The 27,541-nt window shown below is 51.1% G+C and overlaps 1 protein-coding gene across 1 annotated transcript in view; it reads left to right on the top strand.

Moving 5' to 3' along the window:
• The first annotated feature begins 286 nt into the window (after positions 1-286).
• The window catches only part of LOC119967975 (calsequestrin-1-like), a 122,904-nt gene continuing 95,649 nt past the window's right edge, over positions 287-27,541 (top strand). The window contains exon 1 of the mRNA XM_038801077.1: positions 287-353. Within this exon, the coding sequence (XP_038657005.1) occupies positions 287-353 (67 nt within the window). The remainder of the gene's footprint in view (positions 354-27,541) is intronic.

Genomic DNA, 27,541 nt, shown 5'->3' with positions numbered 1-27,541 from the left:
CGTACTCTGGGATGTCAATCCCCTCCTCTGCCCAGACCAGAGCCAGGGACACTGCGGCCAGGACCAGCCACAGGCACCTCATGTCGCCACGGAGTCTAGCAGCCGACGAGGGGGGGTTGATGCCGCGGGGGAGAGAAAGAGAGGGAGAGGGAGAGAGAGGAGGGGGGAGGGTTATGAAGGACGGTTATGGGGACCCAGGTGTTTGGGAAGGGAAGTATCTGGGTTGAGTTCCGAGAATCTGCCCAGGGACCTCTCTCTCTCGCAACACAAGACGGTCGGACGGAGGATGTCCGAGGGAAAAAGAGTCAGTGACTCCAAGCTGAAAGCTGTAGTATTGGCAAATGCCTGGGCAGGCAATCAGATCCTGCGCCCAAGGCAGCGACTGGTGAGAGAGTATTACACACCCATATTAAGGAATACAGGACCAGGTCTCAGGCGTCTCCGCTAAAAATAGAAGGCGATGAGGCAAGCAGAGACGGCCGGCGAGAAACTTGCTGTGCTGGCTGCAACCCCACCCAAGGGCCCCCTCCTCCGCGACAGGCCACGCAGTGACGCGGGGGGCGAGGGCACTGTGGGTGTCTCCGCGCACACGGGTACATGTGGAGCCAGTGAACTGGGCAGACGTTGAATGGAGGGTGTATCCCAGGCGCGAGGCAGGTCACGCTCGTTGACAAGGGGCTGATCGAGTCACAGATAAAGAAGTGAATGCGTAAAGGATGGAAGAACAAGAGGGGGAGAGGGATGGAGAATGAAAAGTGGTGCGGAAGAAAAGGACTGGTGGACAGGTGACTGAATGAGCCCATCGATGGAGCAAGAAACAATAGAGGCAGAGGGAGATAGACAGACAGAGATAGCGATAGATAGACATAAATAGAGATAAAGGGATAGAGAAAGTGTTCGAGGTAGAGATGGAGAGAAATAGCCAAGAGAGAATAGATAGATAGATAGACAGACAGACAGACAGATAGATAGATAGATAGATAGATAGACAAATAGACAGATAGATAGATAGATAGATAGATAGATAGATAGATAGATAGATTGATAGATAGATAGATAATAGATAGATAGATAGATAGATAGACAGATAGATAGATTACAGATAGATAGATAGATAGATAGATAATAGATAGATAGATAGATAGACAAATAGACAGATTGATAGATAGATAGATAGATAGATAATAGATAGATAGATAGATAGATAGATAATAGATAGACAGATAAGTAGATAGATAGATAGACAGATAGATAGATAGATAGATAGATAGATAGATAGATAGACAAATAGATAGATATATAGATAGATAGATAGATTGATAGATAGATAGATAGATAGACAGATAGATAGATAGATAATAGATAGATAGATAGATAGATAGATAGATAGATAGATAGATAGATAGATAGACAAATAGACAGATAGATAGATAGATAATAGATAGATAGATGTGCAGGGATGGAGTGAAATGTTTGAAGAGTTTGTTTTAAACAGGAGTAAAGGATGGTTGCACACTCTAATAGGTGTTCATTTCATTCAGATGTATTTTAAAGGAGAGGGTTTTGGTTTCAGTTGATGTGGCTATTTCATGAGGGATGACATGGGCCAGAGATTAAGATGTCACATTACGGTTGGATGGACATAATGGCAGAATAGTTCCTGTGAGAGAGAGACAGACAGAGACAGACAGAGAAAGAGAGAGACATAGAGAGAGTGCGAGAGAAACAGAGAGAGAAAAAAGGCAGAGACAGAGAGAGACAGACACAAACAGAGAGAGAGAAAGACAGAAAGAGAGGCAGAGAGAGGGACAGAAAGAGACAGAGAGAAAGAGAGACAGAGAGGGAGAGGGATAGAGAGCGACACACTGGGAGAAAGATAGAGAGAGACACATGGAGACAGAGAAAGACAGAGAGAGAGGCAGAGAGGGAGACAAAAAGGGACAGCGAGAGAGACAGAGAGAGAGAGACAGATAGGGACAGAGAGAGAGAGACAGAGAGAGAGGCAGAGAGGGGGACAAAAAGAGACAGAGAGAGAGACAGATAGGGACAGACAGAGAGAGACAGAGAGAGAGGCAGAGAGGGGGGACAAAAAGGGACAGAGAGAGAGACAGATAGGGACAGAGAGAGAGACAGAGAGAGAGAGTGATAGGGACAGAGAGAGTGACAGAGAGAGAGAGAGACAGAGCGAGACAGAGGCAGAGACAGAGAGAGAGAGAGACAGAGAGACACAGAGAGAGAGAGAGAGAGAGATAGGGACAGAGAGAGATGGAGAGAGACTGATAGAGAGACAGAGAGAGATGGAGACAGAGAGAGAGACAGAGTGGGAGACAGAGTGGGAGACAGAGGGAGAGAGAGACAGAGAGAGAGAGGCAGAGACAGGGAGAGATGGAGACAGAGAGACAGAGAGAGAGAGAGAGAAAGGGACTGAGACAGTGAGACAGAAAGAAAAAGAGACAGAGAGAGAGACAGAGGGACAGAGAGAGAAAGTTACCGACAATGAAGGAGGATTGAAACGTTAACCATAACTGGTTGCTGCCAACCCTTTCACACCTCCTCAGCAAGGCCCAGATATGGGCTTGGAACAACTCTCCTCACAGGAGAGGGGCGGCGGGTGGAGGCAGGAGCAGAGGTCAGCAAGAAGCCATTCCCAGACTCAGCATTGTTGGAGATGAGAGGAGGGGCCCTGGGAAAGAGGGGCAGGGTGGGAGGGGTGGTTTGTGGGGGGGAGGGGGGGGGGGGGGGGTAAGTGCAACAGGAATCTCTTCAGCATGGCCAATCCAAGAGCCATCTGCCCGAAAATAGGACAAGCGATACAGAGCAAGAAGACAGAATGATCTCAGTCAGGATGTGCTTGGAGGTGTCACCTGAAACCCAGGCTCTGAATGAGATCTACCCAATTAAATATAGATTAGGAAAGATTGAATTACTGTGAGCAAACAATTCCAGGCAACTGCCGAGGCCACAAAATATCTTTTTAATATTCTCCACCAACGCACATGCCAGGCACGATCAAATCGTGTAACCCATTCATTCCCACTGTACACAATCCTAATGGACCCAAACCCCTCCCCATTCACTCTCACTGTACACAATCCCAATGGACCCAAACCCCTTCCCATTCACTCCCACTGTACACAATCCCAATGGACCCAAACCCCTTCCCATTCACTCCCACTGTACACAATCCCAATGGACCCAAACCCCTTCCCATTCACTCCCACTGTACACAATCCCAATGGACCCAAACCCCTTCCCATTCACTCCCACTGTACACAATCCCAATGGACCCAAACCCCTTCCCATTCACTCCCATTGTACACAATCCCAATGGACCCAAACCCCTTCCCATTCACTCCCACTGTACACAATCCCAATGGACCCAAACCCCTTCCCATTCACTCCCACTGTACACAATGGGGGGGGGGCACGGTGGCCTGGCCCGCGATCGGGGCCCACCGGTGTGCGGGCGGGCTTGTTCCGTGGGGAACATCTTTCCTCCGCGCCGGTCCCCTGTAGGGCTCTGCCATATTTCCCGGGGACTGGCGCAGAGAAGGGAACCCCCTGCGCAGGCGCGGAAATATGCCGGCCGGTCTGCGCATGCACGAACTCGCGCCAGCCCTTCGGCTCCGGCTGGAGCAGTAAGGACGACTCCGGCGGCAACCTAGCCCCCCTAGAAAGGTGAGAATTCCTCACCTCGGGCGGCCATTGACGCCAGAGTGGTTGGCGCCGGTTTTGCCGCCGGCGTGGGGATTTAGAGAATCCCCCCTTTGGAATATGGGAGACACCATGTGGCTGAGAAAGGGGAGGCAGGATGACTGAATAAAGATGTGCCGTTACTTTCTCTTACCCTTCATTTCAGCTTTGAGCAGCATTTCTAAGTTCAGTGATAAAAAATAAATGGCTAAACCTTTCACATCGATGGCCTTCCATCACAGCCATCGTGCTGCCTGATCGGCTGACTATTTCCAGCATTGTTTGTCTTAAATTCAGGTACTTTGCATTCTGGGTGTCCGTTAGCTCATTTATCCTGAGCTCACTCAATGTTGACATGTTCAATGTACCAGGGGCTACTGGATAGTGATTAAGAGCAGGAAAACTAGGTGATTTTCTTTCTCTCCCTTGTCTGGGAAAAGGAAGCTTTAGTGTTCCAATCGTGTCCTAGACTCAGGGAAAAATGGGGAAGCAAACGGGACGTGGATTCGAAGGTCGGCCAGCGTGGATCCCAAAGGTTGGCCCGTTGGCAAAAGTGGGTCCCGGGAAAAAAAGTTTGAAAAACGCTGGTCCTCAACCTTGTCTTCTGTCGACAAGCCAATTTTGTATCCAATTGACTACCTCACCCAGGATCCCGTGAGTCCACGCAAAGAGGTAGAGAAAACAAGCCTCATTTTATTTAACAGGTGAGCTGTTATGTACAGCTCCCGCAGTCTTCTCCTGGGTCCTCTCCAGTCAGTGCCTGATTCTATTTAAAGGCACATGAACTGTGTTAAGGCCCCCCCCCCCCCACCCCCCCAAGCAGGATGGCTTGTATCCTGCAAGTTGCACAGGGCAGTGTGTCATCACTACAATGTCAGACCTGTATGGGTTAAAACAACCCTCCCACCAAAGTCCGAAGAATCCTCCGAAGAGCAGGTTGAAAGAGGGCGCGGGACCCTCTGGATGTTTGGCTGGGCATTGGGTGGTGTATACCTGCAGGGTGAACGCTGCCTCCGGCACGCGGGTCACAGTGGCTGCAGTCTCAGAGGTTGTTGCTCCAGGGGCTCCCCATCGGGGATCGCCTCTGTTTCCATCTCTGAGACCTCAGTCATTTTGGCTGCCTGACCCCCTTGGGGTCCCGCAGAGGGACCACAGACGTGGCTCTGGAAGAGGTTCCTGAAGGTGAGCTTCCACCGTGGCTTTGATCAGGCAGCAGATGTGGTTTTAGAAGTGGTTTCCGAGGATGAGGGACTGTCTGGATAGAGCGGTCTCCTGGACCGAAGGTGGTCGAGGTGCTTTTCAATGGTGACCTTGGCCTTCCTATTTTTGCTACCAAAGTGGATAACCTCACATTTATCCACATGATACTGAATCTGCCATGCAGTTTCCCATTCACTCCCACTGTACACAATCCCAATGGACCCAAACCCCTTCCCATTCACTCCCACTGTACACAATCCCAATGGACCCAAACCCCTTCCCATTCACTCCCACTGTACACCATCCCAATGGCCCCAACACCTTCCCATTCACTCCCACTGTACACAATCCCAATGGATCCAAACCCCTTCCCATTCACTCCCACTGTACACAATCCCAATGGCCCCAACACCTTCCCATTCACTCCCACGGTACACAATCCCAATGTATCAAAACCCCTTCCCATTCACTCCCACAGTACACAATCCCAATGGATCCAAACCCCTTCCCATTCACTCCCACTGTACACAATCCCAATGGATCTAAACCCCTTCCCATTCACCCACTGTACACAATCCCAATGGATCCAAACCCCTTCCCATTCACTCCCACTGTACACAATCCCAATGGATCTAAACCCCTTCCCATTCACCCACTGTACACAATCCCAATGGATCCAAACCCCTTCCCATTCACTCCCACAGTACACAATCCCAATGGATCCAAACCCCTTCCCATTAACTCCCACTGTACACAATCCCAATGGATCTAAACCCCTTCCCATTCACTCCCACTGTACACAATCCCAATGGACCCAAACTCCTTTCCATTCACTCCCAGTGTACACAATCCTGATTGTTCCTATTACTTTTCTTAGGCTCCCACTACATTCGAAGCACTGGAAGATTAGTATTATAGAATTTCATAGAATGTACAGTGCAGAAGGAGGCTATTCGGCTCATGAGTCTGCACCGGCTTTTCGAAAGAGCACCCTACCTCCACCCTATCCCCATAACCCAGTAACCCCACCTAACACTGAGGGCAATTTGGACCCCAAGGGCAATTTATCATGGCCAATCCACCTAACCTGCACATCTTTGGACTGAAGGAGGAAACCGGAGCACCCGTAGGAAACCCACGCACACACGGGGAGAAAGTGCAGACTCCGCACAGACAGTGACCCAGTGGGGAATCGAACTTAGGACCCTGGCGCTGTGAAGCAACAGTGCTAACCACTGTGCTACCATGCAGACTCCGCACAGACAGTGATCCAGCCGGGAATCGAACCTGGAACCCTGGAGCTGTGAAGCATTTGTGCTAACCACTATACTACCGTGCTGCCCTCTGTTCTCCTCTTTCCTTTTTGAATGGATGTCAAGGCTTTGGTGAGATTTACCAGAGTGGTTCACTGACGACAGAGTTTGATTCATGTGTGTGCGACAGGAGTTATCAAAAAGATTCTGACAGGGAGAAACTGAGGTCGGGGGAACAAAAGCTCAGTGACGGACGGAAGTCTTCAGAAGTGCCATAAAGGAAGAGATAGAGAGAGAGAGAGACAGAGAGAGATAGAGAGAGAGATAGAGACAGAGAGACAGACAGATCGAGAGTGATAGAGAGATAAAGATAGAGAGAGATAGAGAGATAAAGATAGAGAGAGAGAGACAGAGAGATCGAGAGAGATAGAGAGATAAAGATAGAGAGAGAGACAGAGAGAGATAGAGACAGGTACAGAGAAGTAGAGACCGAGAGAGATATATAGACAGAAATAAAGATAGAGATAGAGAGAGAGATAGAGAGAGAGATAGATATAGAGATAGAGAGAGAGATAGAGAGAGAGGGACAGAGAGAGATAGAGAAAGTACAGAGAGGTAGAGACCGTGAGAGATATATAGACAGAAATAAAGATAGACAGAGAGAGATAGAGAGATAGAGAGATAGAACATAGAACAGTACAGCACAGAACAGGCCCTTCGGCCCTCAATGTTGTGCCGAGCAATGATCACCCCACTCAAACCCACGTATCCACCCTACACCCGCAACCCAACAACCCCCCCTTAACCTTACTTTTTGGGACACTACGGGCAATTTAGCATGGCCAATCCACCTAACCCGCACATCTTTGGACTGTGGGAGGAAACCGGAGCACCCGGAGGAAACCCACGCACACACAGGGAGGACGTGCAGACTCCGCACAGACAGTGACCCAACCGGGAATCGAACCTGGGACCCTGGAGCTGTGAAGCATTTATGCTAACCACCATGCTACCGTGCTGCCCCGAGAGAGAGAGATAGAGAGAGAGAGACAGAGAGAGAGAGACAGAGAGAAATAGAGACAGGTACAGAGAGGTAGAGACCGAGAGAGATATATAGACAGAAATAAAGATAGACAGAGAGAGATCTAGAGAGAGATAGAGAGAGAGATAGAGAGAGTGAGAGATAAAGAGAGAGATAGAGAGCAGCAGAGCAGAGCTACTGATCAGCTGTTCTGGGGAAATTTGCATACGTGCAGTGCGGTCAGCCTAATTTGAAGGTGGTTTGTGGAGGGGCTGTTGTCAAGTGACAGTTAAACCCGAAACACTTCGTCAGTGTTTCCCACCCTACCTCCTCCTCTAACCAAAAAAAAACCCACGGTTGTTGGGAACTGGGAGCAGGGGCCTGTCGTGAAGGTGAGTGAGTGCCTTTAAATTTGCTTACCTTTCAGCGGCAGCAGGGTTTGAGGGAATATCAGGTAAGCTCTTCCTTTCTTTTTCTTTTTCTTGTTTTTTTTTAAATCCAGAGGTGATGTCAGGGAGGGCAGTACAATGCTCCTCCTGCAGAATGTTTGAGGTGAGGGACGCCGTCAGTGTCCCTGCTGATTTCATCTGTGGGAAGTGCACCCAACTCCAGCTCCTCAAAAACCGTGTTAGGGACCTGGAGCTTGAGCTGGATGAACTTCGGATCATTCGGGAGGCAGAGATAGGAGCTTCAGGGAAGTAGTTACACCAAAGACTGGAGATAGATGGGTAATTGTGGGCAGCACGGTAGCATGGTGGTTAGCATAAATGCTTCACAGCTCCAGGGTCCCAGGTTCGATTCCCGGCTGGGTCACTGTCTGTGTGGAGTCTGCACGTCCTCCCCGTGTGTGCGTGGGTTTCCTCCGGGTGCTCCGGTTTCCTCCCACAGTCCAAAGATGTGCGGGTTAGGTGGATTGGCCATGCTAAATTGCCCGTAGTGTCCTAAAAAAAAGTAAGGTTAAGGTGGGGGGGGGGGGGGGTTGTTGGGTTACGGGTATAGGGTGGATACGTGGGTCTGAGTAGGGTGATCATGGCTCGGCACAACATCGAGGGCCGAAGGGCCTGTTCTGTGCTGTACTGTTCTATTCTATTCAAACTGTAAGAGGGACTGGGAAGAAGCAGTCAGCGCAGGGACCCCCTGCGGTCGTTCCCCTGAGTACCAAGTATACTGTTTTGGATACTGTTGCTCTTGTCTGTCCCTGTTGCTCAGAAGGGAAGGGGGGAAAGGAGCAGAGCATTAGTAATTGGGGACTCAATAGTCAGGGGCACAGATAGGAGATTTTGTGGGAGCGAGAGAGACTCACGTTTGGTATGTTGCCTCCCAGGTGCAAGGGTAAGTGATGTCTCGGATCGTGTTTTCCGGGTGCTTAAGGGGGAGGGGGAGCAGCCCCGAGTCGTAGTCCACATTGGCACTAACGACATAGGTAGGAAAGGGGACAAGGATGTCAGGCAGGCCTTTAGGGAGCTAGGATGGAAGCTCAGAGCGAGAACAAACAGAGTTGTTATCTCTGGGTTGTTGCCCATGCCACGTGATAGTCAGATGAGGAATAGGGAGAGAGAGCAATTAAACACGTTGCTACAGGGATGGTGCAGGCGGGAGGGATTCAGACTTCTGGATAACTGGGGCTCTTTCTGGGGAAGGTGGGACCTCTATAGACAGGATGGTCTACATCTGAACCTGAGGGGCACCAATATCCTGGGGGGGAGATTTGTTAGTGCTCTTTGGGGGGGTTTAAACTAATTCAGCAGGGGCATGGGAACCTGGATTGTAGTTTTGGGGTACGGGAGATTGAGAGTATAGAGGTCAGGAGCACAGATTTAACTTCGCAGGAGGGTGCCAGTGTTCAGGTAGGTGGTTTGAAGTGTGTCTACTTAAATGTCAGGAGTATACGAAATAAGGTAGGGGAACTGGCAGCATGGGTTGGTACCTGGGACTTCGATGTTGTGGCCATTTCTGAGACATGGATAGAGCAGGGACAGGAATGGTTGTTGCAGGTTCCGGGGTTTAGGTGTTTTAGCAAGCTCAGAGAAGGGGGCAAAAGAGGGGGAGGTGTGGCGCTGCTAGTCAAGGACAGTATTACGGTGGCGGAAAGGATGCTAGATGGGGACTCTTCTTCCGAGGTAGTATGGGCTGAGGTTAGAAACAGGAAAGGAGAGGTCACCCTATTGGGAGTTTTCTATAGGCCACCTAATAGTTCGAGGGATGTAGAGGAAAGGATGGCGAAGATGATTCTGGAAAAGAGCGAAAGTAACAGGGTAGTTGTTATGGGAGACTTTAACTTTCCAAATATTGACTGGAAAAGATATAGTTCGAGTACATTAGATGGGTCGTTCTTTGTACAGTGTGTGCAGGAGGGTTTCCTGACACAATATGTTGACAGGCCAACAAGAGGCGAGGCCACATTGGATTTGGTTTTGGGTAATGAACCAGGCCAGGTGTTAGATCTGGAGGTAGGTGAGCACTTTGGAAACAGTGACCACAATTCGGTGACCTTTACGTTAGTGATGGAAAGGGATAAGTATACCCCGCAGAGCAAGAGTTATTGCTGGGGGAAGGGCAATTATGATGCCATTAGACATGACTTAGGATGTGTAGGTTGGAGAAGTAGGCTGCCAGGGTTGGGCACACTGGATATGTGGAGCTTGTTCAAGGAACAGCTATTGCATGTTCTTGATAAGTACGTACCAGTGAGGCAGGGAGGAAGGGGTCGAGCGAGGGAACTGTGGTTTACCAAAGAAGTGGAATCTCTTGTTAAGAGGAAGAAGGAGGCCTATGTGAAGACGAGGCGTGAAGTTTCAGTTGGGGCGCTTGATAGTTGCAAGGAAGCGAGGAAGGATCTAAAGAGAGAGCTAAGACGAGCAAGGAGGGGACATGAGAAGTCTTTGGCAGGTAGGATCAAGGAAAACCCAAAAGCTTTCTATAGGTATGTCAGGAATAAAAGAATGACTAGGGTAAGAGTAGGGCCAGTCAAAGACAGTGGTGGGAAGTTGTGTGTGGAGGCTGAGGAGATAAGCGAGATACTAAATGAATACTTTTCGTCAGTATTCACTCAGGAAAAAGATAATATTGTGGAGGAGAATGCTGAGACTCAGGCTATTAGAACAGATGGCATTGAGGTGCGTAGGGAACAAGTGTTGGCAATTCTGGACAAGGTGAAAATAGATAAGTCCCCTGGGCCTGATGGGATTTATCCTAGGATTCTCTGGGAAGCCAGGGAAGAGCCTTTGGCATTGATTTTTAGGTCATCATTGGCTACAGGAATAGTGCCAGAGGACTGGAGGATAGCAAATGTGGTCCCTTTGTTCAAGAAGGGGAGTAGAGATAACCCCGGTAACTATAGGCCGGTGAGCCTAACGTCTGTGGTGGGTAAGTCTTGGAGAGGATTATAAAAGATACGATTTATAATCATCTAGATAGGAATAATATGATTAGGGATAGTCAGCATGGTTTTGTGAAGGGTAGGTCATGCCTCACAAACCTTATCGAGTTCTTTGAGAAGGTGACTAAACAGGTAGACGAGCGTAGAGCAGTTGATGTGGTGTATATGGATTTCAGTAAAGCGTTTGATAAGGTTCCCCACGGTCGGCTATTGCAGAAAATACGGAGGCTGGGGATTGAGGGTGATTTAGAGATGTGGATCAGAAATTGGCTAGTTGAAAGAAGGCAGAGAGTGGTGGTTGATGGGAAATGTTCAGAATGGAGTTCAGTTACGAGTGGCGTACCACAAGGATCTGTTCTGGGGCCGTTGCTGTTTGTCATTTTATAAATGACCTAGAGGAGGGCGCAGAAGGATGGGTGAGTAAATTTGCAGACGACACTAAAGTCGGTGGAGTTGTAGACAGTGCGGAAGGATGTTTCAGGTTACAGAGGGACATAGATAAGCTGCAGAGCTGGGCTGAGAGGTGGCAAATGGAGTTTAATGTGGAGAAGTGTGAGGTGATTCACTTTGGAAAGAATAACAGGAATGCGGAATATTTGGCTAATGGTAAAATTCTTGGTAGTGTGGATGAGCAGAGGGATCTCGGTGTCCATGTACATAGATCCCTGAAAGTTGCCACCCAGGTTGATAGGGTTGTGAAGAAGGCCTATGGTGTGATGGCCTTTATTGGTACAGGGATTGAGTTCCGGAGCCATGAGGTCATGTTGCAGTTGTACAAAACTCTAGTACGGCCGCATTTGGAGTATTGCGTACAGTTCTGGTCGCCTCATTATAGGAAGGACGTGGAAGCTTTGGAACGGGTGCAGAGGAGATTTACCAGGATGTTGCCTGGTATGGAGGGAAAATCTTATGAGGAAAGGCTGATGGACTTGAGGTTGTTTTCGTTAGAGAGAAGAAGGTTAAGAGGTAACTTAATAGAGGCATACAAAATGATCAGAGGGTTAGATAGGGTGGACAGCGAGAGCCTTCTCCCGCGGATGGAGGTGGCTAGCACGAGGGGACATAGCCTTAAATTGAGGGGTAATAGATATAGGACAGAGGTCAGAGGTGGGTTTTTTACGCAAAGAGTGGTGAGGCCGTGGAATGCCCTACCTGCAACAGTAGTGAACTCGCCAACATTGAGGGCATTTAAAAGTTTATTGGATAAGCATATGGATGATAAGGGCATAGTGTAGGTTAGATGGCCTTTAATTTTTTTTCCATGTCGGTGCAACATCGAGGGCCGAAGGGCCTGTACTGCGCTGTATCGTTCTATGTTCTATAGAGAGGGAGATAGAAATAGAGAGAGATAGAGTTAGAGAAAGAGATAGAGAGATAGAGAGGGAGATAGAGAGAGAGATAGAGAGGGAGATAGAGAGAGAGATAGAGAGAGCGATAGATAGAGAGAGATAGAGAGAGATAGAGAGAGATAGAGAGAGAGATAGAGAGAGAGAGAGAGATAGAGAGAGAGATAGAGAGAGAGAGATAGAGAGAGAGATAGAGAGAGATAGAGACAGGTAGAGACAGAGACAGAGATTGAGACACAAACAGAGAGAGATATATAAAGAGATAGAGACAGAGACAGAGGTAATGAGAGAGATGGAACATAAAACGTACAGTGCAGAAGGAGGCCATTCGGCCTATCGAGTCTGCACCCACCCACTTAAGCCCTCACTTCCACCCTATCCCCGTAATCCAATAACATCTCCTAACCCTTTTTGGGCATTAAGGATCAATTTAGCATGGCCAATCCACCTAACCTGCACGTCTTTGGACTGTGGGAGGAAACCGGAACACCCGGAGGAAACCCACGCAGACACGGGGAGAACGTGCAGACTCCGCACAGACAGTGACCCAGTGGGGAATCGAACCTGTGACCCTGGCGCTGTGAAGTAACAGTGCTAACCACTATGCTACCGAGCTGCCCGAAACAGAGACAGAGATAGAAACAGAGGCAGAGATAGAAACAGAGGCAGAGGTAGAGCGAGAGATAGAGAGAGAGAGCTCGAAACAGAGACACAGATAAAGATAGAGAGACAGAGTGAGAGACAGAGTTAGAGAAAGATAGAGACAGAGCTGGGGAGATAGAGACAGAGAAAGAGAGAGACAGAGACAGAGATAGAGATAGACAGAGAGATAGAGACAGAGATATAAAGATAGAGACGGAGATAGAGAGAGAGAGCTAGAGATAGAGAGATAGAGACAGAGAGAGATATAGACAGAATTAGAAATAGACACTGGATAAAAACAAATTACTGCGGATGCTGGAATCTGAAACGAAAGGGAAAATGCTGGAAAATCTCAGCAAGTCTGGCAGCATCTGTAGGGAGAGAAACGAGCTAACGTTTTGAGTCCAGATGACCCTTTGTCAAAGCTAACAGGCAGAGAAAGTGGGAAATATTTATACTGTGGAATGAGAATGAAAGGTGAGTCATAGCCACAGAAACCCAGGGAAGCCGGCTGCTAATGGCCACAGAAACCAAGGAGAAAGAGTGTTAATGGCAGTCCCCAGAGAGGACAAAAGATGTGAAAGGTCAAACAGCAGGGAAACTAACATCAGAGGATGAACTGTAGATGTGGGGGGGAGGGGAAGGGGGAAGCAAAGAGGAGAAAAGTCAAGGAAAGGTTGATAAGATTGGGGGGGGGGGGGAATTAAATATATATTATGAATGAAAGAAATGGTAAAAGACAGTTAAAATGTAATGGGATGAAAACAAATGGCTCAAGGTGGGGTAGAGCTAATCATTTGAAGTTGTTGAATTCGATGTTCAGGCCGGGAGGCTGTAGCGTGCCTAATCGGAAGATGAGATGTTGTTCCTCCAGTTTGCGTTGCGCTTCACTGGAACATTGCAACAGGCCAAGAACAGACATGTGGGCATGGGAACAGGGTCTTTTGTTAAAATGACAAGCAACAGGAAGGTCAGGATCCTGAATGCACACAGACCGAATATGCTCAGCAAAGCGATTACCCAGTCTGCGTTTGGTCTCTCCGACATAGAGGAGACCACATTAGGAGCAACGAATGCAGTGGACCAAATTGGACGAGGCGCAAGTGAAACGCTGCTTAACCTGGAATGTGTGTTTTGAGCCTGGGATGTTAAGCATGGAAGAGGTAAAGGGCAGGTGTTACACCTTCTGCGATTGCATGGGAAGGTGCCATAGAGATAGACAGATAGCGATAGAGACAAAGAGAGAGAGAGAGAGACAGAGATAGAAAGATAGAGACAGAGATAGAGAGAGCGAGAGATAAAGACAGATAGAGGCAGAGAGAGAGATATAGCAGAAATAGAGATGGACAGAGAGAGATAGAGACACAGAAAGAGAGATAGAGAGAGAGAGATAGTGGCAGAGAGAGAGATATAGCAGAAATAGAGATAGACAGAGAGATAGGCACAGAAAGAGAGATAGAATCAGAGAGGTAGAGACAGAGAGAGATAGAGACAGAGAGATAGTCAGAGAGAGAGATATAGACAGAAATAAAGATCGACAGAGAGAGATAGATAGAGAGAGAGATAGAGATAGACAGAAAGAGATAGAGAGAGAGACAGAGATAGAGAGTGAGACAGAAACACGTTTGGGGAGATAAATCCAGATATTAGCGTGGACACAGCTGAAGGCACTGACACCAGCGATGGAAATCGGGTGCGTTCAAGGGTTCTGAACTGGAACAAAGAAAATTACAGCACAGGAACAGGCCCTTCAAGCCTGTGCCGATCCAGATCCTTTATCTAAACCTGTCGCCTATTTTCTAAGGATCTGTATCCCTCTGCTCTCTGCCCATTCATGTATCTGTCTAGATACATCTAGATACACCTCTACCCCCTCCGCCGGCAATGCGTTCCAGGCACCCACCACCCTCCGTGTCAAGAACTTTCCACGCATATCTCCCTTAAACTTTTCCCCTCTCACCTTGACCTCATGACCCCTAGTAATTGAGTCCCCCACTCTGGGAAAAGGCTTCTTGCTATCCACCCTGTCTATACCTCTCATGATTTTGTAGACCTCAATCAGGTCCCCCCTCAACCTCCTTCTTTCTAATGAAAATAATCCTAATCTACTCAACTTTTCTTCATAGCTAGCACCCTCCATACCAGGCAACATCCTGGTGAACCTCCTCTGCACCCTCTCCAAGGCATCCACATCCTTCTGGTAATGTGGCGACCAGAACTGCACGCAGTATTCCAAATGTGGCCGAACCAAAGTCCTATACAACTGTAACATGACCTGCCAACCCTTGTACTCAATACCCCTTCCGATGAAGGAAAGCATGCCGTATGCCTTCTTGACCACTCTATCAACCTGCGTTGCCACCTTCAAGGTACAATGGACCTGAACTCCCAGATCTCTCTGTACATCAATTTTTCCCAGGGCTTTTTCATTTACCATATAGTTCGCTCTTGAATTGGATCTTCCAAAATGCATCACCTCGCATTTGCCTGGATTGAACTCCATCTGCCATTTCTCCGCCCAACTCTCCAATCTATCTGTATTCTGCTGTATTCTCTGACAGTCCTCCTCGCTATCTGCAACTCCACCAATCTTAGTATCATCTGCAAACTTGCTAATCAGACCACCTATACCTTCCTCCAGATCATTTATGTAGATCACAAACAACAGTGGTCCCAGCATGGATCCCTGTGGAACACCACTAGTCACCCTTCTCCATTTTGAGACACTCCCTTCCACCACTACTCTCTGTCTCCTGTTCCCCAGCCAGTTCTTTATCCATCTAGCTAGTACACCCTGAACCCCATACGACTTCACTTTTTCCATCAACCTGCCATGGGAAACTTTATCAAATGCCTTACTGAAGTCCATGTATATGACATCTACAGCCCTTCCCTCATCAATCAACTTTGTCATTTCCTCAAAGAATTCTATTAAGTTGGTAAGGCGTGGCCTTCCCTGCACAAAACCATGTTGACTATCGCTGATAAACCCATTTTCTTCCAAATGGGAATAGATCCTATCCCTCAGTATCTTCCCCAGCAGCTTCCCTCCCACTGACGTCAGGCTCACCAGTCTACAATTACCTGGATTATCCCTACTACCCTTCTTAAACAAGAGGACAACATTAGCAATTCACCAGTCCTCTGGTACCTCACCCGTGTTCAAGGATGCTGCAAAGATATCTGTTAAGGTCCCAGCTATTTCCTCTCTCACTTTCCTCAGTAACCTCGGATAGGTCCCATCCGGCCATCCGGTCCTGGGGACTTGTCCACCTTAATGCCTTTTAGAATACCCAACACATCCTCCCTCCTTATGCCGACTTGACCTAGAGTATTTAAACATCCATCCCTAACCTCAACATCCGTCATGTCCTTCTCCTTGGTGAATACCGATGCAAAGTACTCGTTAAGAATCTCACCCATTTTCTCTGACTCCAAGCATAACTTTCCTCCTTTGTCCTTGAGTGGACCAACCCTTTCTCTAGTTACCCTCTTGCTCCTTATATATGAATAAAAAGCTTTGGGATTTTCCTTAACCCTGTTTGCTAAAGATATTTCATGACCCTTTTTAGCCCTCTTGATTCCTCGTTTCAGATTGGTCCTACATTCCCGATATTCTTCCAAAGCTTCGTCTGTCTTCAGTCGCCTGGACCTTATGTCTGCTTCCTTTTTCATCTTAGCTAGTCTCACAATTCCACCCGTCATCCATGGTTCCCTAATCTTGCCATTTCTATCCCTCATTTTCACAGGAACATGTCTGTCCTGCACTCTAATCAACCTTTCCTTAAAAGACTTCCACATTTCAAATGTGGATTTACCTTCAAACAGCTGCTCCCAATTCACATTCCCTAGCTCCTGCCGAATTTTGGTATAGAACATAGAACATAGAACAGTACAGCACAGAACAGGCCCTTCGGCCCTCAATGTTGTGCCGAGCCATGATCACCCTACTCAAACCCACGTATCCACACCATACCCGTAACCCAACAACCCCCCCCTTAACCTTACTTTTATTAGGACACTACGGGCAATTTATCATGGCCAATCCACCTAACCTGCACATCTTTGGACTGTGGGAGGAAACCGGAGCACCCGGAGGAAACCCATGCACACAGGGGAGGACGTGCAGACTCCACACAGACAGTGACCCAGCCGGGAATCGAACCTGGGACCCTGGAGCTGTGAAGCATTTATGCTAACCACCATGCTACCCTGCTGCCCCAAAGTATATTTGGCCTTCCCCCAATTTAGCACTCTTCCTTTAGGACCACTCTCGTCTTTGTCCATGAGTATTGTAAAACTCACGGAATTGTGATCACTATTCCCAAAGTAATCACCGACTGAAACTGGCCGGGATCATTCCCCAATACCAGGTCCAGTATGGCCCCTTCCCGAGTTGGACTATTTCCATACTGCTCTAAAAAACTCTCCTGGATGCTCCTTACAAATTCTGCTCCATTTAGACCTCTGACACTAAGTGTATCCCAGTCAATGTTGGGAAAATTAAAATCTCCTGTCACCACCACCTTGTTGCTCCTACATTTTTCCATAATCTGTTTACATATTTGTTCCTCTATCTCACACTCGCTGTTGGGAGGTCTGTAGTACAGCCCCAACATTGTTACCGCATCCTTCCTATTTCTGAGCTCTGCCCATAATCGCATCACTGCTCGAGTCCTCCATCGTGCCCTCTTTCAGCACAGCTGTGATATCCTCTCTAACCAGTAATGCAACTCCTCCAATCCTTTTACCTCTCTCTCTAACCCACCTGAAGCAACGACATCCTGGGATATTTAGTTGCCAATCATGCCCTTCCCTCAACCAAGTCTCAGTAATAGCAATAACATCATATTCCCAGGTACTAATCCAAGCCCCAAATCCATCTGCCTTACCTACTACACTTCTCGCATTAAAACAAATGCATTTCAGACCACCAGTCCCTTTGCGTTCATCATCTGCTACCTGCCTACTCTTCCACAGTCAGGCTGACCTCATGATCTAGTTTCATAGTTTCATAGAATTTATAGTTTCATAGAATTTACAATGCAGAAGGAGGCCATTCAGCCCATCGAGTCTGCACCGGCTCTTGGAAAGAGCACCCTACCCAAGGTCAACAACTCCACCCTATCCCCATAACCCAGTAACCCCATAACCCAGTAACCCCACCCAACACTAAGGGCAATTTATCATGGCCAATCCACCTAACCTGCACATCTTTGGACTGTGGGAGGAAACCAGAGCACCCGGAGGAAACCCACGCACACACGGGGAGGATGTGGAGACTCCACACAGACAGTCATCCAAGCCGGAATCGAACCTGTAACCCTGGAGCTGTGAAGCGATTGTGCAATCCACAATGCTACCGTGCTGTTCCTTACAGGCTTTAGTTACTACCTTCTTACTGTCCACTAACCTCCACATTTGGTTCCCATCCCCATGTGGCAGGGGGATGGGAACCAAAGGGGCACAATGATCTGAGAGGGTTAATCGGCGTTGGAGAGATTTACACCATTAGGACTGGAGCAGATTTGTCTTCAAGGACGAAGGGTATTCTGGAAGAACTTGTTAAAATTTAAAAGGCACCGTTCTTCAAAGGGTTAATGCAAGGACTGTGGTTGCTCCTGTCTCATCAAGCAGTTTAGAAACCCGTTGACCCCGATGGGGGCGACCAAAACGGTCACATGCGGTTTATAGGTTAGCAAATAAAACAGGCCTAGAAAACTGTGATTGAAATGCTGCTCGCCTGATTTTACTTGGAGGGGGAAGACAATGCTTGCTCGGGGGATGGAGCCACCCACGCATGAAGCTCCAAACCCAGGCCAGAGGGCAAAGTGAAGGAAAGTTGCACCAAACTCACTCGTCATTCTCAAATCCACTGTCTGCAAGATGAACAAACTAATAATTGTGTTGTTTATTGAAGAAACCTCGACATTCAGAGCGCGTTCTGAGATTTATTGGTAAAGCACAGATTTGGCTGTATCGGTAATGGGGAGAATCATTTAAATTTATGGTGTGACTCGGGGAGGAGTGGGATTAGAGACAGACACTGCAGTCCTCCCATCTCAGTCAGAAAAAGGAGCAGAAGTAGGGAGGATTATACGGGCTGGAGGAGGTTGCTGCACTGTACGAGTGTGAGTACTGAGATATCACTGTACCGTCACAGGGTCAGTACTGAGGGAGTGCTGCACTGTCAGAGGGTCAGTACTGAGGAGTGCTGCACTGTCAGAGGGTCGGTACTGAGGGAGTGCTGCACTGTCAGAGGGTCAGTACTGAGGGAGTGCTGCACTGTCAGAGGGTCTGTACTGAGGGAGTGCTGCACTGTCAGAGGGTCAGTACTGAGGGAGAGCCGCACTGTCAGAGGGTCAGTACTGAGGGAGTGCTGCACTGTCAGAGGGTCAGTACTGAGGGAGTGTGCTGCACTGTCACAGGGTCAGTACTGAGGGAGTGCTGCACTGTCAGAGGGTCAGTACTGAGGGAGAGCCGCACTGTCAGAGGGTCAGTACTGAGGGAGTGCTGCACCGTCACAGGGTCAGTACTGAGGGAGTGCTGCACTGTCAGAGGGTCAGTACTGAGGGAGTGCTGCACCGTCACAGGGTCAGTACTGAGGGAGTGCTGCACTGTCAGAGGGTCAGTACTGACGTTGCGCTGCACTGTCAGAGGGTCAGTACTGAGGGGGTGCTGCACCGTCACAGGGTCAGTACTGAGGGAGTGCTGCACTGTCAGAGGGTCAGTACTGAGGGACTGCTCCACTGTCAGAGGGTCAGTACTGAGGGAGTGCTGCACTGTCAGAGGGTCAGTACTGAGGGAGGGCTGCACTGTCACAGGGTCAGTACTGAGGGAGTGCTGCACTGTCAGAGGGTCAGTACTGAGGGACTGCTCCACTGTCAGAGGGTCAGTACTGAGGGAGTGCTGCACTGTCAGAGGGTCAGTACTGAGGGAGTGCTGCACTGTCAGAGGGTCAGTACTGAGGGAGTGCTGCACTATCAGACGGTCAGTACTGAGGGAGTGCTGCACTGTCAGAGGGTCAGTACTGAGGGAGTGCTGCACTGTCAGAGGGTCAGTACTGAGGGAGTGCTGCACTGTCAGAGGGTCAGTACTGAGGGAGTGCTGCACTGTCAGAGGGTCAGTACTGAGGGAGTGCTGCACTGTCAGGGGGTCAGTACTGAGGGAGTGCTGCACTGTCAGAGGGTCAGTACTGAGGGAGTGCTGCACTGTCAGAGGGTCAGTACTGAGGGAGTGCTGCACTGTCAGAGGGTCAGTACTGAGGGAGTGCTGTACTGTCAGAGGGTCAGTACTGAGGGAGTGCTGCACTGTCAGAGGGTCAGTACTGAGGGAGCGCTGCACTGTCAGAGGGTCAGTACTGAGGGAGTGCTGCACTGTCAGAGGGTCAGTACTGAGGGAGTGCTGCACTGTCAGAGGGTCAGTACTGAGGGAGCGCTGCACTGTCAGAGGGCCAGTACTGAGGGAGTGCTGCACTGTCAGAGGGTCAGTACTGAGGGAGTGCTGCACTGTCAGAGGGTCAGTACTGAGGGAGGGCTGCACTGTCAGAGAGTCAGTACTGAGGGAGTGCTGCACTGTCAGAGGGTCAGTACTGAGGGAGTGCTGCACTGTCAGAGGGTCAGTACTGAGGGAGTGCTGCACTGTCAGAGGGTCAGTACTGAGGGAGTGCTGCACTGTCAGAGGGTCAGTACTGAGGGAGTGCTGCACTGTCAGGGGGTCAGTACTGAGGGAGTGCTGCACTGTCAGAGGGTCAGTACTGAGGGAGTGCTGCACTGTCAGAGGGTCAGTACTGAGGGAGTGCTGCACTGTCAGAGGGTCAGTACTGAGGGAGTGCTGTACTGTCAGAGGGTCAGTACTGAGGGAGTGCTGCACTGTCAGAGGGTCAGTACTGAGGGAGCGCTGCACTGTCAGAGGGTCAGTACTGAGGGAGTGCTGCACTGTCAGAGGGTCAGTACTGAGGGAGTGCTGCACTGTCAGAGGGTCAGTACTGAGGGAGCGCTGCACTGTCAGAGGGCCAGTACTGAGGGAGTGCTGCACTGTCAGAGGGTCAGTACTGAGGGAGTGCTGCACTGTCAGAGGGTCAGTACTGAGGGAGGGCTGCACTGTCAGAGAGTCAGTACTGAGGGAGTGCTGCACTGTCAGAGGGTCAGTACTGAGGGAGTGCTGCACCGTCACAGGGTCAGTACTGAGGGAGTGCTGCACTGTCAGAGGGTCAGTACTGAGGGAGTGCTGCACTGTCAGAGGGTCAGTACTGAGGGAGTGCTGCACTGTCAGAGGGTCAGTACTGACGGAGTGCTGCACTGTCAGAGGGTCAGTACTGAGATATCACTGCACCGTCACAGGGTCAGTACTGAGGGAGGGCTGCACTGTCAGAGGGTCAGTACTGAGGGAGTGCTGCACTGTCAGAGGGTCAGTACTGAGGGAGCGCTGCACTGTCAGAGGGTCAGTACTGAGGGTGTCTTGCACTGTCAGAGGGTCAGTGCTGAGGGAATGCTGCACTGTCAGAGAGTCAGTACTGAGGGGGTGCTGCACTGTCAGAGGGTCAGTACTGAGCGAGTGCTGCACTGTCAGAGGGTCAGTACTGAGGGAGTGCTGCACTGTCAGAGGGTCAGTACTGAGGGAGTGCTGCACTGTCAGCGGGTCAGTACTGAGAGAGTGCTGCACTGTCAGAGGGTCAGTACTGAGGGAGTGCTGCACTGTCAGAGGGTTGTTACTGAGGGTGTCTTGCACATTCAGAGGGTCAGTACTGAGGGAGCGTCGCGCTGTCGGAGGGTCAGTGCTGAAGGAGCGCTGCAATGTCAGAGGGTCAATACTGAGGGAGTGCTGCACTGTCAGAGGGTCAATACTGAGGGAGTGCTGCACTGTCAGAGGGTCAGTACTGAGGGAGCACTGCACTGTCAGATGGTCAGTACTGAGGGAGTGCTGCACTGTCAGAGGGTCAGTACTGAGGGGTGCTGCACTGTCAGAGTGTCAGTGCTGAGGGTGTGCTGCACTGTCAGAGGGTCAGTACTGAGGGAGTGCTGCACAGTCAGAGGGTCAGTACTGAGGGAGTGCTAGCACTGTCAGAGGGTCAGTACTGAGGGAGTGCTGTACTGTCAGAGGGTCAGTAATGATGGAGTGCTGCACTGTCAGAGGGTCAGTACTGAGGGAGTGCTGCACTGTCAGAGGGTCAGTACTGAGGGAGCGCTGCACTGTCAGAGGGTCAGTACTGAGGGTGTCTTGCACTGTCAGAGGGTCAGTACTGAGGGAGTGCTGCACTGTCAGAGGGTGAGTACTGAGAGAGCGCTGCACTGTCGGAGGGTCAGTACTGAGGGAGTGCTGCACTGTCCTGGGTCAGTACTGAGGGTGTCTTGCACTGTCAGAGGGTCAGTACTAGGGAGCGCCGCACTGTCAGAGGATCAGTACTGAAGGAGCGCTGCACTGTCAAGAGGGTCAGTACTGAGGGAGTGCTGCACTGTTGGAGAGTCAGTACCGAGGGAGTGCTGCACTGTACTGGGTCAGTACTGAGGGAGTGCTGCACTGTCAGATGGTCAGTACTGAGGGAGTGCTGCACTGTCAGAGGGTCAGTGCTGAGGGAGTGCTGCACTGTCAGAGGGTCAGTACTGAGGGAGTGCTGTACTGTCAGAGGGTCAGTACTGAGGGAGTGCTGCATTGTCAGTGGGGTCAGTGCTGAGGGAGTGCTGCACTGTCAGAGGGTCAGTACTGAGGGAGTGCCGCACTGTCAGAGGGTCAGTACTGAGGGAGTACTGCACTGTCAGAGGGTCAGTACTGAGGGAGTGCTGCACTGTCAGAGGGTCAGTGCAGAGGGAGTGCTGCACTGTCAGAGAGTCAGTACTGAGGGGTGCTGCACTGTCAGAGGGTCAGTGCTGAGGGTGTGCTGCACTGTCAGAGGGTCAGTACTGAGGGAGTGCTGCACTGTCAGAGGGTCAGTACTGAGGGAGTGCTGCACTGTCAGAGGGTCAGTACTGAGGGAGTGCTGCACTGTCAGAGGGTCAGTGCTGAGGGTGTGCTGCACTGTCAGAGGGTCAGTACTGAGGGAGTGCTGCACTGTCAGAGGGTCAGTACTGAGAGAATGCTGCACTGTCAGAGGGTCAGTACTGAGGGAGTGCTGCACTGTCAGAGGGTTGTTACTGAGGGTGTCTTGCACATTCAGAGGGTCAGTACTGAGGGAGCGTCGCGCTGTCGGAGGGTCAGTGCTGAAGGAGCGCTGCAATGTCAGAGGGTCAATACTGAGGGAGTGCTGCACTGTCAGAGGGTCAATACTGAGGGAGTGCTGCACTGTCAGAGGGTCAGTACTGAGGGAGCACTGCACTGTCACAGGGTCAGTACTGAGGGAGTGCTGCACTGTCAGAGGGACAGTACTGAGGGAGTGCTGCACTGTCAGAGGGTCAATACTGAGGGAGTGCTGCACTGTCAGAGGTTGAGTACTGAGGGAGCACTGCACTGTCGGAGAGTCAGTACTGAGGGAGTGCTGCACTGTCAGAGAGTCAGAACTGAGGGAGTGCTGCACTGTCAGAGGGACAGTACTGAGGGTGCTGCACTGTCAGAGGGTCAGTACAGAGGGAGCGCTGCACTGTCAGAGGGACAGTACTGAGGGAGTGCTGCACTGTCAGAGGGTCAGTACTGAGGGAGAGCTGCACTGTCAGAGGGTCAGTACTCAGGGAGTGCTGCACTGTCAGAGGGTCAGTACTGCCGGAGTGCTGCACTGTCAGAGGGTCAGTACTGAGGGAGTGCTGCACCGTCACAGGGTCAGTACTGAGGGAGGGCTGCACTGTCAGAGGGTCAGTACTGAGGGAGGGGCTGCACTGTCAGAGGGTCAGTACTGAGGGAGGGCTGCACTGTCAGAGGGTCAGTACTGAGGGAGTGCTGCACTGTCAGAAGGTCAGTACTGAGGGAGTGCTGCACAGTCAGAGGGTCAGTACTGAGGGAGTGCTAGCACTGTCAGAGGGTCAGTACTGAGGGAGTGCTGCACTGTCAGAGGGTCAGTACTGAGGGAGTGCTGTACTGTCAGAGGGTCAGTAATGATGGAGTGCTGCACTGTCAGAGGGTCAGTACTGAGGGAGTGCTGCACTGTCAGAGGGTCAGTACTGAGGGAGTGCTGCACTGTCAGAGGGACAGTACTGAGGGTGCTGCACTGTCAGAGGGTCAGTACAGAGGGAGCGCTGCACTGTCAGAGGGACAGTACTGAGGGAGTGCTGCACTGTCAGAGGGTCAGTACTGAGGGAGTGCTGCACTGTCAGAGGGTAGGTACTGAGGGAGTGCTGCACTGTCAGAGGGTCAGTACTCAGGGAGTGCTGCACTGTCAGAGGGTCAGTACTGCCGGAGTGCTGCACTGTCAGAGGGTCAGTACTGAGGGAGTGCTGCACCGTCACAGGGTCAGTACTGAGGGAGGGCTGCACTGTCAGAGGGTCAGTACTGAGGGAGGGCTGCACTGTCAGAGGGTCAGTACTGAGGGAGGGCTGCACTGTCAGAGGGTCAGTACTGAGGGAGTGCTGCACTGTCAGAGGGTCAGTACTGAGGGAGTGCTGCACAGTCAGAGGGTCAGTACTGAGGGAGTGCTAGCACTGTCAGAGGGTCAGTACTGAGGGAGTGCTGCACTGTCAGAGGGTCAGTACTGAGGGAGTGCTGTACTGTCAGAGGGTCAGTAATGATGGAGTGCTGCACTGTCAGAGGGTCAGTACTGAGGGAGTGCTGCACTGTCAGAGGGTCAGTACTGAGGGAGTGCTGCACTGTCAGAGGGTTGTTACTGAGGGTGTCTTGCACATTCAGAGGGTCAGTATTGAGGGAGCGTCGCGCTGTCGGAGGGTCAGTACTGAAGGAGCGCTGCAATGTCAGAGGGTCAATACTGAGGGAGCGCTGCACTGTCAGAGGGTCAGTACTGAGGGAGTGCTGCACTGTCAGAGGGTCAGTACTGAGGGAGTGCTGCACAGTCAAAGGTTCAGTACTGAGGGAGTCCTGCACTGTCAGAGGGTCAGTACTGAGGGAGTGCTGCACTGTCAGAGGGTCAGTACTGAGGGAGTGCTGCACAGTCAAAGGTTCAGTACTGAGGGAGTCCTGCACTGTCAGAGGGTCAGTACTGAGGGAGTGCTGCACTGTCAGAGGGTCAGTACTGAGGGAGTGCTGCACTGTCAGAGGGTCAGGACTGAGGGAGTGCTGCACTGTCAGAGGGTCAGTACTGAGGGAGCACTGCACTGTCACAGGGTCAGTACTGAGGGAGTGCTGCACTGTCAGAGGGACAGTACTGAGGGAGTGCTGCACTGTCAGAGGGTCAATACTGAGGGAGTGCTGCACTGTCAGAGGTTGAGTACTGAGGGAGCGCTGCACTGTCGGAGAGTCAGTACTGAGGGAGTGCTGCACTGTCAGAGAGTCAGAACTGAGGGAGTGCTGCACTGTCAGAGGGACAGTACTGAGGGTGCTGCACTGTCAGAGGGTCAGTACTCAGGGAGCGCTGCACTGTCAGAGGGACAGTACTGAGGGAGTGCTGCACTGTCAGAGGGTCAGTACTGAGGGAGAGCTGCACTGTCAGAGGGTCAGTACTGAGGGAGTGCTGCACTGTCAGAGGGTCAGTACTGAGGGAGTGCTGCACTGTCAGAGGGTCAGTACTGAGGGAGTGCCACTCTGTCAGAGGGTCAGTACGGAGGGAGTGCTGCACTGTCAGAGGGTCAGTACTGAGGGAGCGCTGCACTGTCAGAGGGTCAGTACTGAGGGAGTGCTGCACTGTCAGAGGGTCAGTACTGAGGGACCGCTGCACTGTCAGAAGGTCAGTACTGAGGGACTGCTGCACTGTCAGAGGGTCGGTACTGAGGGAGTGCTGCACTGTCAGAGGGTCAGTACTGAGGGAGTGCTGCACTGTCAGAGGGTCAGTACTGAGGGAGTGCTGCACTGTCAGAGGGTCAGTACTGAGGGAGTGCCACTCTGTCAGAGGGTCAGTACGGAGGGAGTGCTGCACTGTCAGAGGGTCAGTACTGAGGGAGTGCTGCACTGTCAGAGGGTCAGTACTGAGGGAGTGCTGCACTGTCAGAGGGTCAGTACTGAGGGAGTGCTGCACTGTCAGAGGGTCAGTACTGAGGGAGTGCCACTCTGTCAGAGGGTCAGTACGGAGGGAGTGCTGCACTGTCAGAGGGTCAGTACTGAGGGAGTGCTGCACTGTCAGAGGGTCAGTACTGAGGGAGTGCTGCACTGTCAGAAGGTCAGTACTGAGGGAGTGCCACTCTGTCAGAGGGTCAGTACTGAGGGAGTGCTGCACTGTCAGAGGGTCAGTACTGAGGGAGTGCTGCACTGTCAGAGGGTCAGTACTGAGGGAGTGCTGCACTGTCAGAGGGTCAGTACTGAGGGAGTGCTGCACTGTCAGAGGGTCAGTACTGAGGGAGTGCTGCACTGTCAGAGGGTCAGTACTGGGGGAGTGCTGCACTGTCAGAGGGTCAGTACTGAGGGAGTGCTGCACTGTCAGAGGGTCAGTACTGGGGGAGTGCTGCACTGTCAGAGGGTCAGTACTGAGGGAGTGCTGCACTGTCAGAGGGTCAGTACTGAGGGAGTGCTGCACTGTCAGAGGGTCAGTACTGAGGGGAGTGCTGCACTGTCAGATGGTCAATACAGAAAACTCAGCTTGCCATCCTGCCGACACATTTCCTTCTCTTCCTCTGGTCTTTCTCCATTAGTCTTGCACCTCGTTGCGGTCTCTCCACTTGCCCGATGCTAGGTCTCCCCTCTGCTTTCACTTCCTCCTCCAGTCCTTTCCTCTGCCATCCTAACTCTTCCTGTTGTGATCCAATTTGTTCCGGTTCTGTTGGGGCGGCACGGCAGCACAGTGGTTAGCACTGATGCTTCACGGCTCCAGGGGACCAGGTTCGATTCCTGACTTGGGGCGCTGTCTGTGCGGAGTCTGCACGTTCTCCCCGTGGGTTTCCTCCGGGTGCTCCGGTTTCCTCCCACAGTCCAAAGATGTGGAGGTTGTGTGGATTGGCCATGATAAATTGCCCGTAGTGTCGAAAAAGTTTAAGTGGGGGTTACTGGGTTATGGGGATCGGGTGGAAGTGTGGGCTTCAGTGGGCCGGTGCAGACTCGATGGGCCGAAAGGTCTGCTTCTGCACTGTTTCTATGAAGAGCAGAATAGATTGCCTGTGAGTGCGCTTCACCACACATTGACACAGGTCACAAACTACCTACACATCCCATCAGCAACCCCTTACCACAGGCCCTGCCCCTTGTGGGCCTCTCCCATCAGCAACCCCTTACCACAGGCCCTGCCCCTTGTGGGCCTCTCCCATCAGCAACCCCTTACCACAGGCCCTGCCCCTTGTGGGCCTCTCCGATCAGCAACCCCTTACCACAGGCCCTGCCCCTTGTGGGCCTCTCCCATCAGCAACCCCTTACCACAGGCCCTGCCCCTTGTGGGCCTCTCCCATCAGCAACCCCTTCCCACAGGCCCTGCCCCCTGTGGGCCTCTCCAGCCTCTCCAGGAACAGAGAGAGAGTCTGGGAGCCGGCTGGTGAAGGGGTGAAAGTGAAGGGAGCTGTATCCTCCCCTGTTCCCGTGCCAATTCAAATATAGCTGGCCCCATGCAGATATTGACACCGACAGCTGCTGCCTGCTGACATGAAACATAGACACCTTCCTTCTGAACTGTACCTAATCCCAGACACCTCCCTCTGACAGTGTTAACCCTCTCCCAGACACCTCCCTCTGACAGTGTTAACCCTCTCCCAGACACCTCCCTCTGACAGTGTTAACCCTCTCCCAGACACCTCCCTCTGACAGTGTTAACCCTCTCCCAGACACCTCCCTCTGACAGTGTTAACCCTCTCCCAGACACCTCCCTCTGACAGTGTTAACCCTCTCCCAGACACCTCCCTCTGACAGTGTTAACCCTCTCCCAGACACCTCCCTCTGACAGTGTTAACCCTCTCCCAGACACCTCCCCTGACAGTGTTAACCCTCTCCCAGACACCTCCCTCTGACAGTGTTAACCCTCTCCCAGACACCTCCCCCTGACAGTGTTAACCCTCTC

Source organism: Scyliorhinus canicula, chromosome 6, assembly GCF_902713615.1.
Source record: "Scyliorhinus canicula chromosome 6, sScyCan1.1, whole genome shotgun sequence".
In the NCBI taxonomy this organism is placed as follows: Eukaryota; Metazoa; Chordata; class Chondrichthyes; order Carcharhiniformes; family Scyliorhinidae; genus Scyliorhinus; species Scyliorhinus canicula.
Note: the sequence above shows the minus strand (reverse complement) of the source record. Positions and strands in the feature narration are given on the sequence as shown.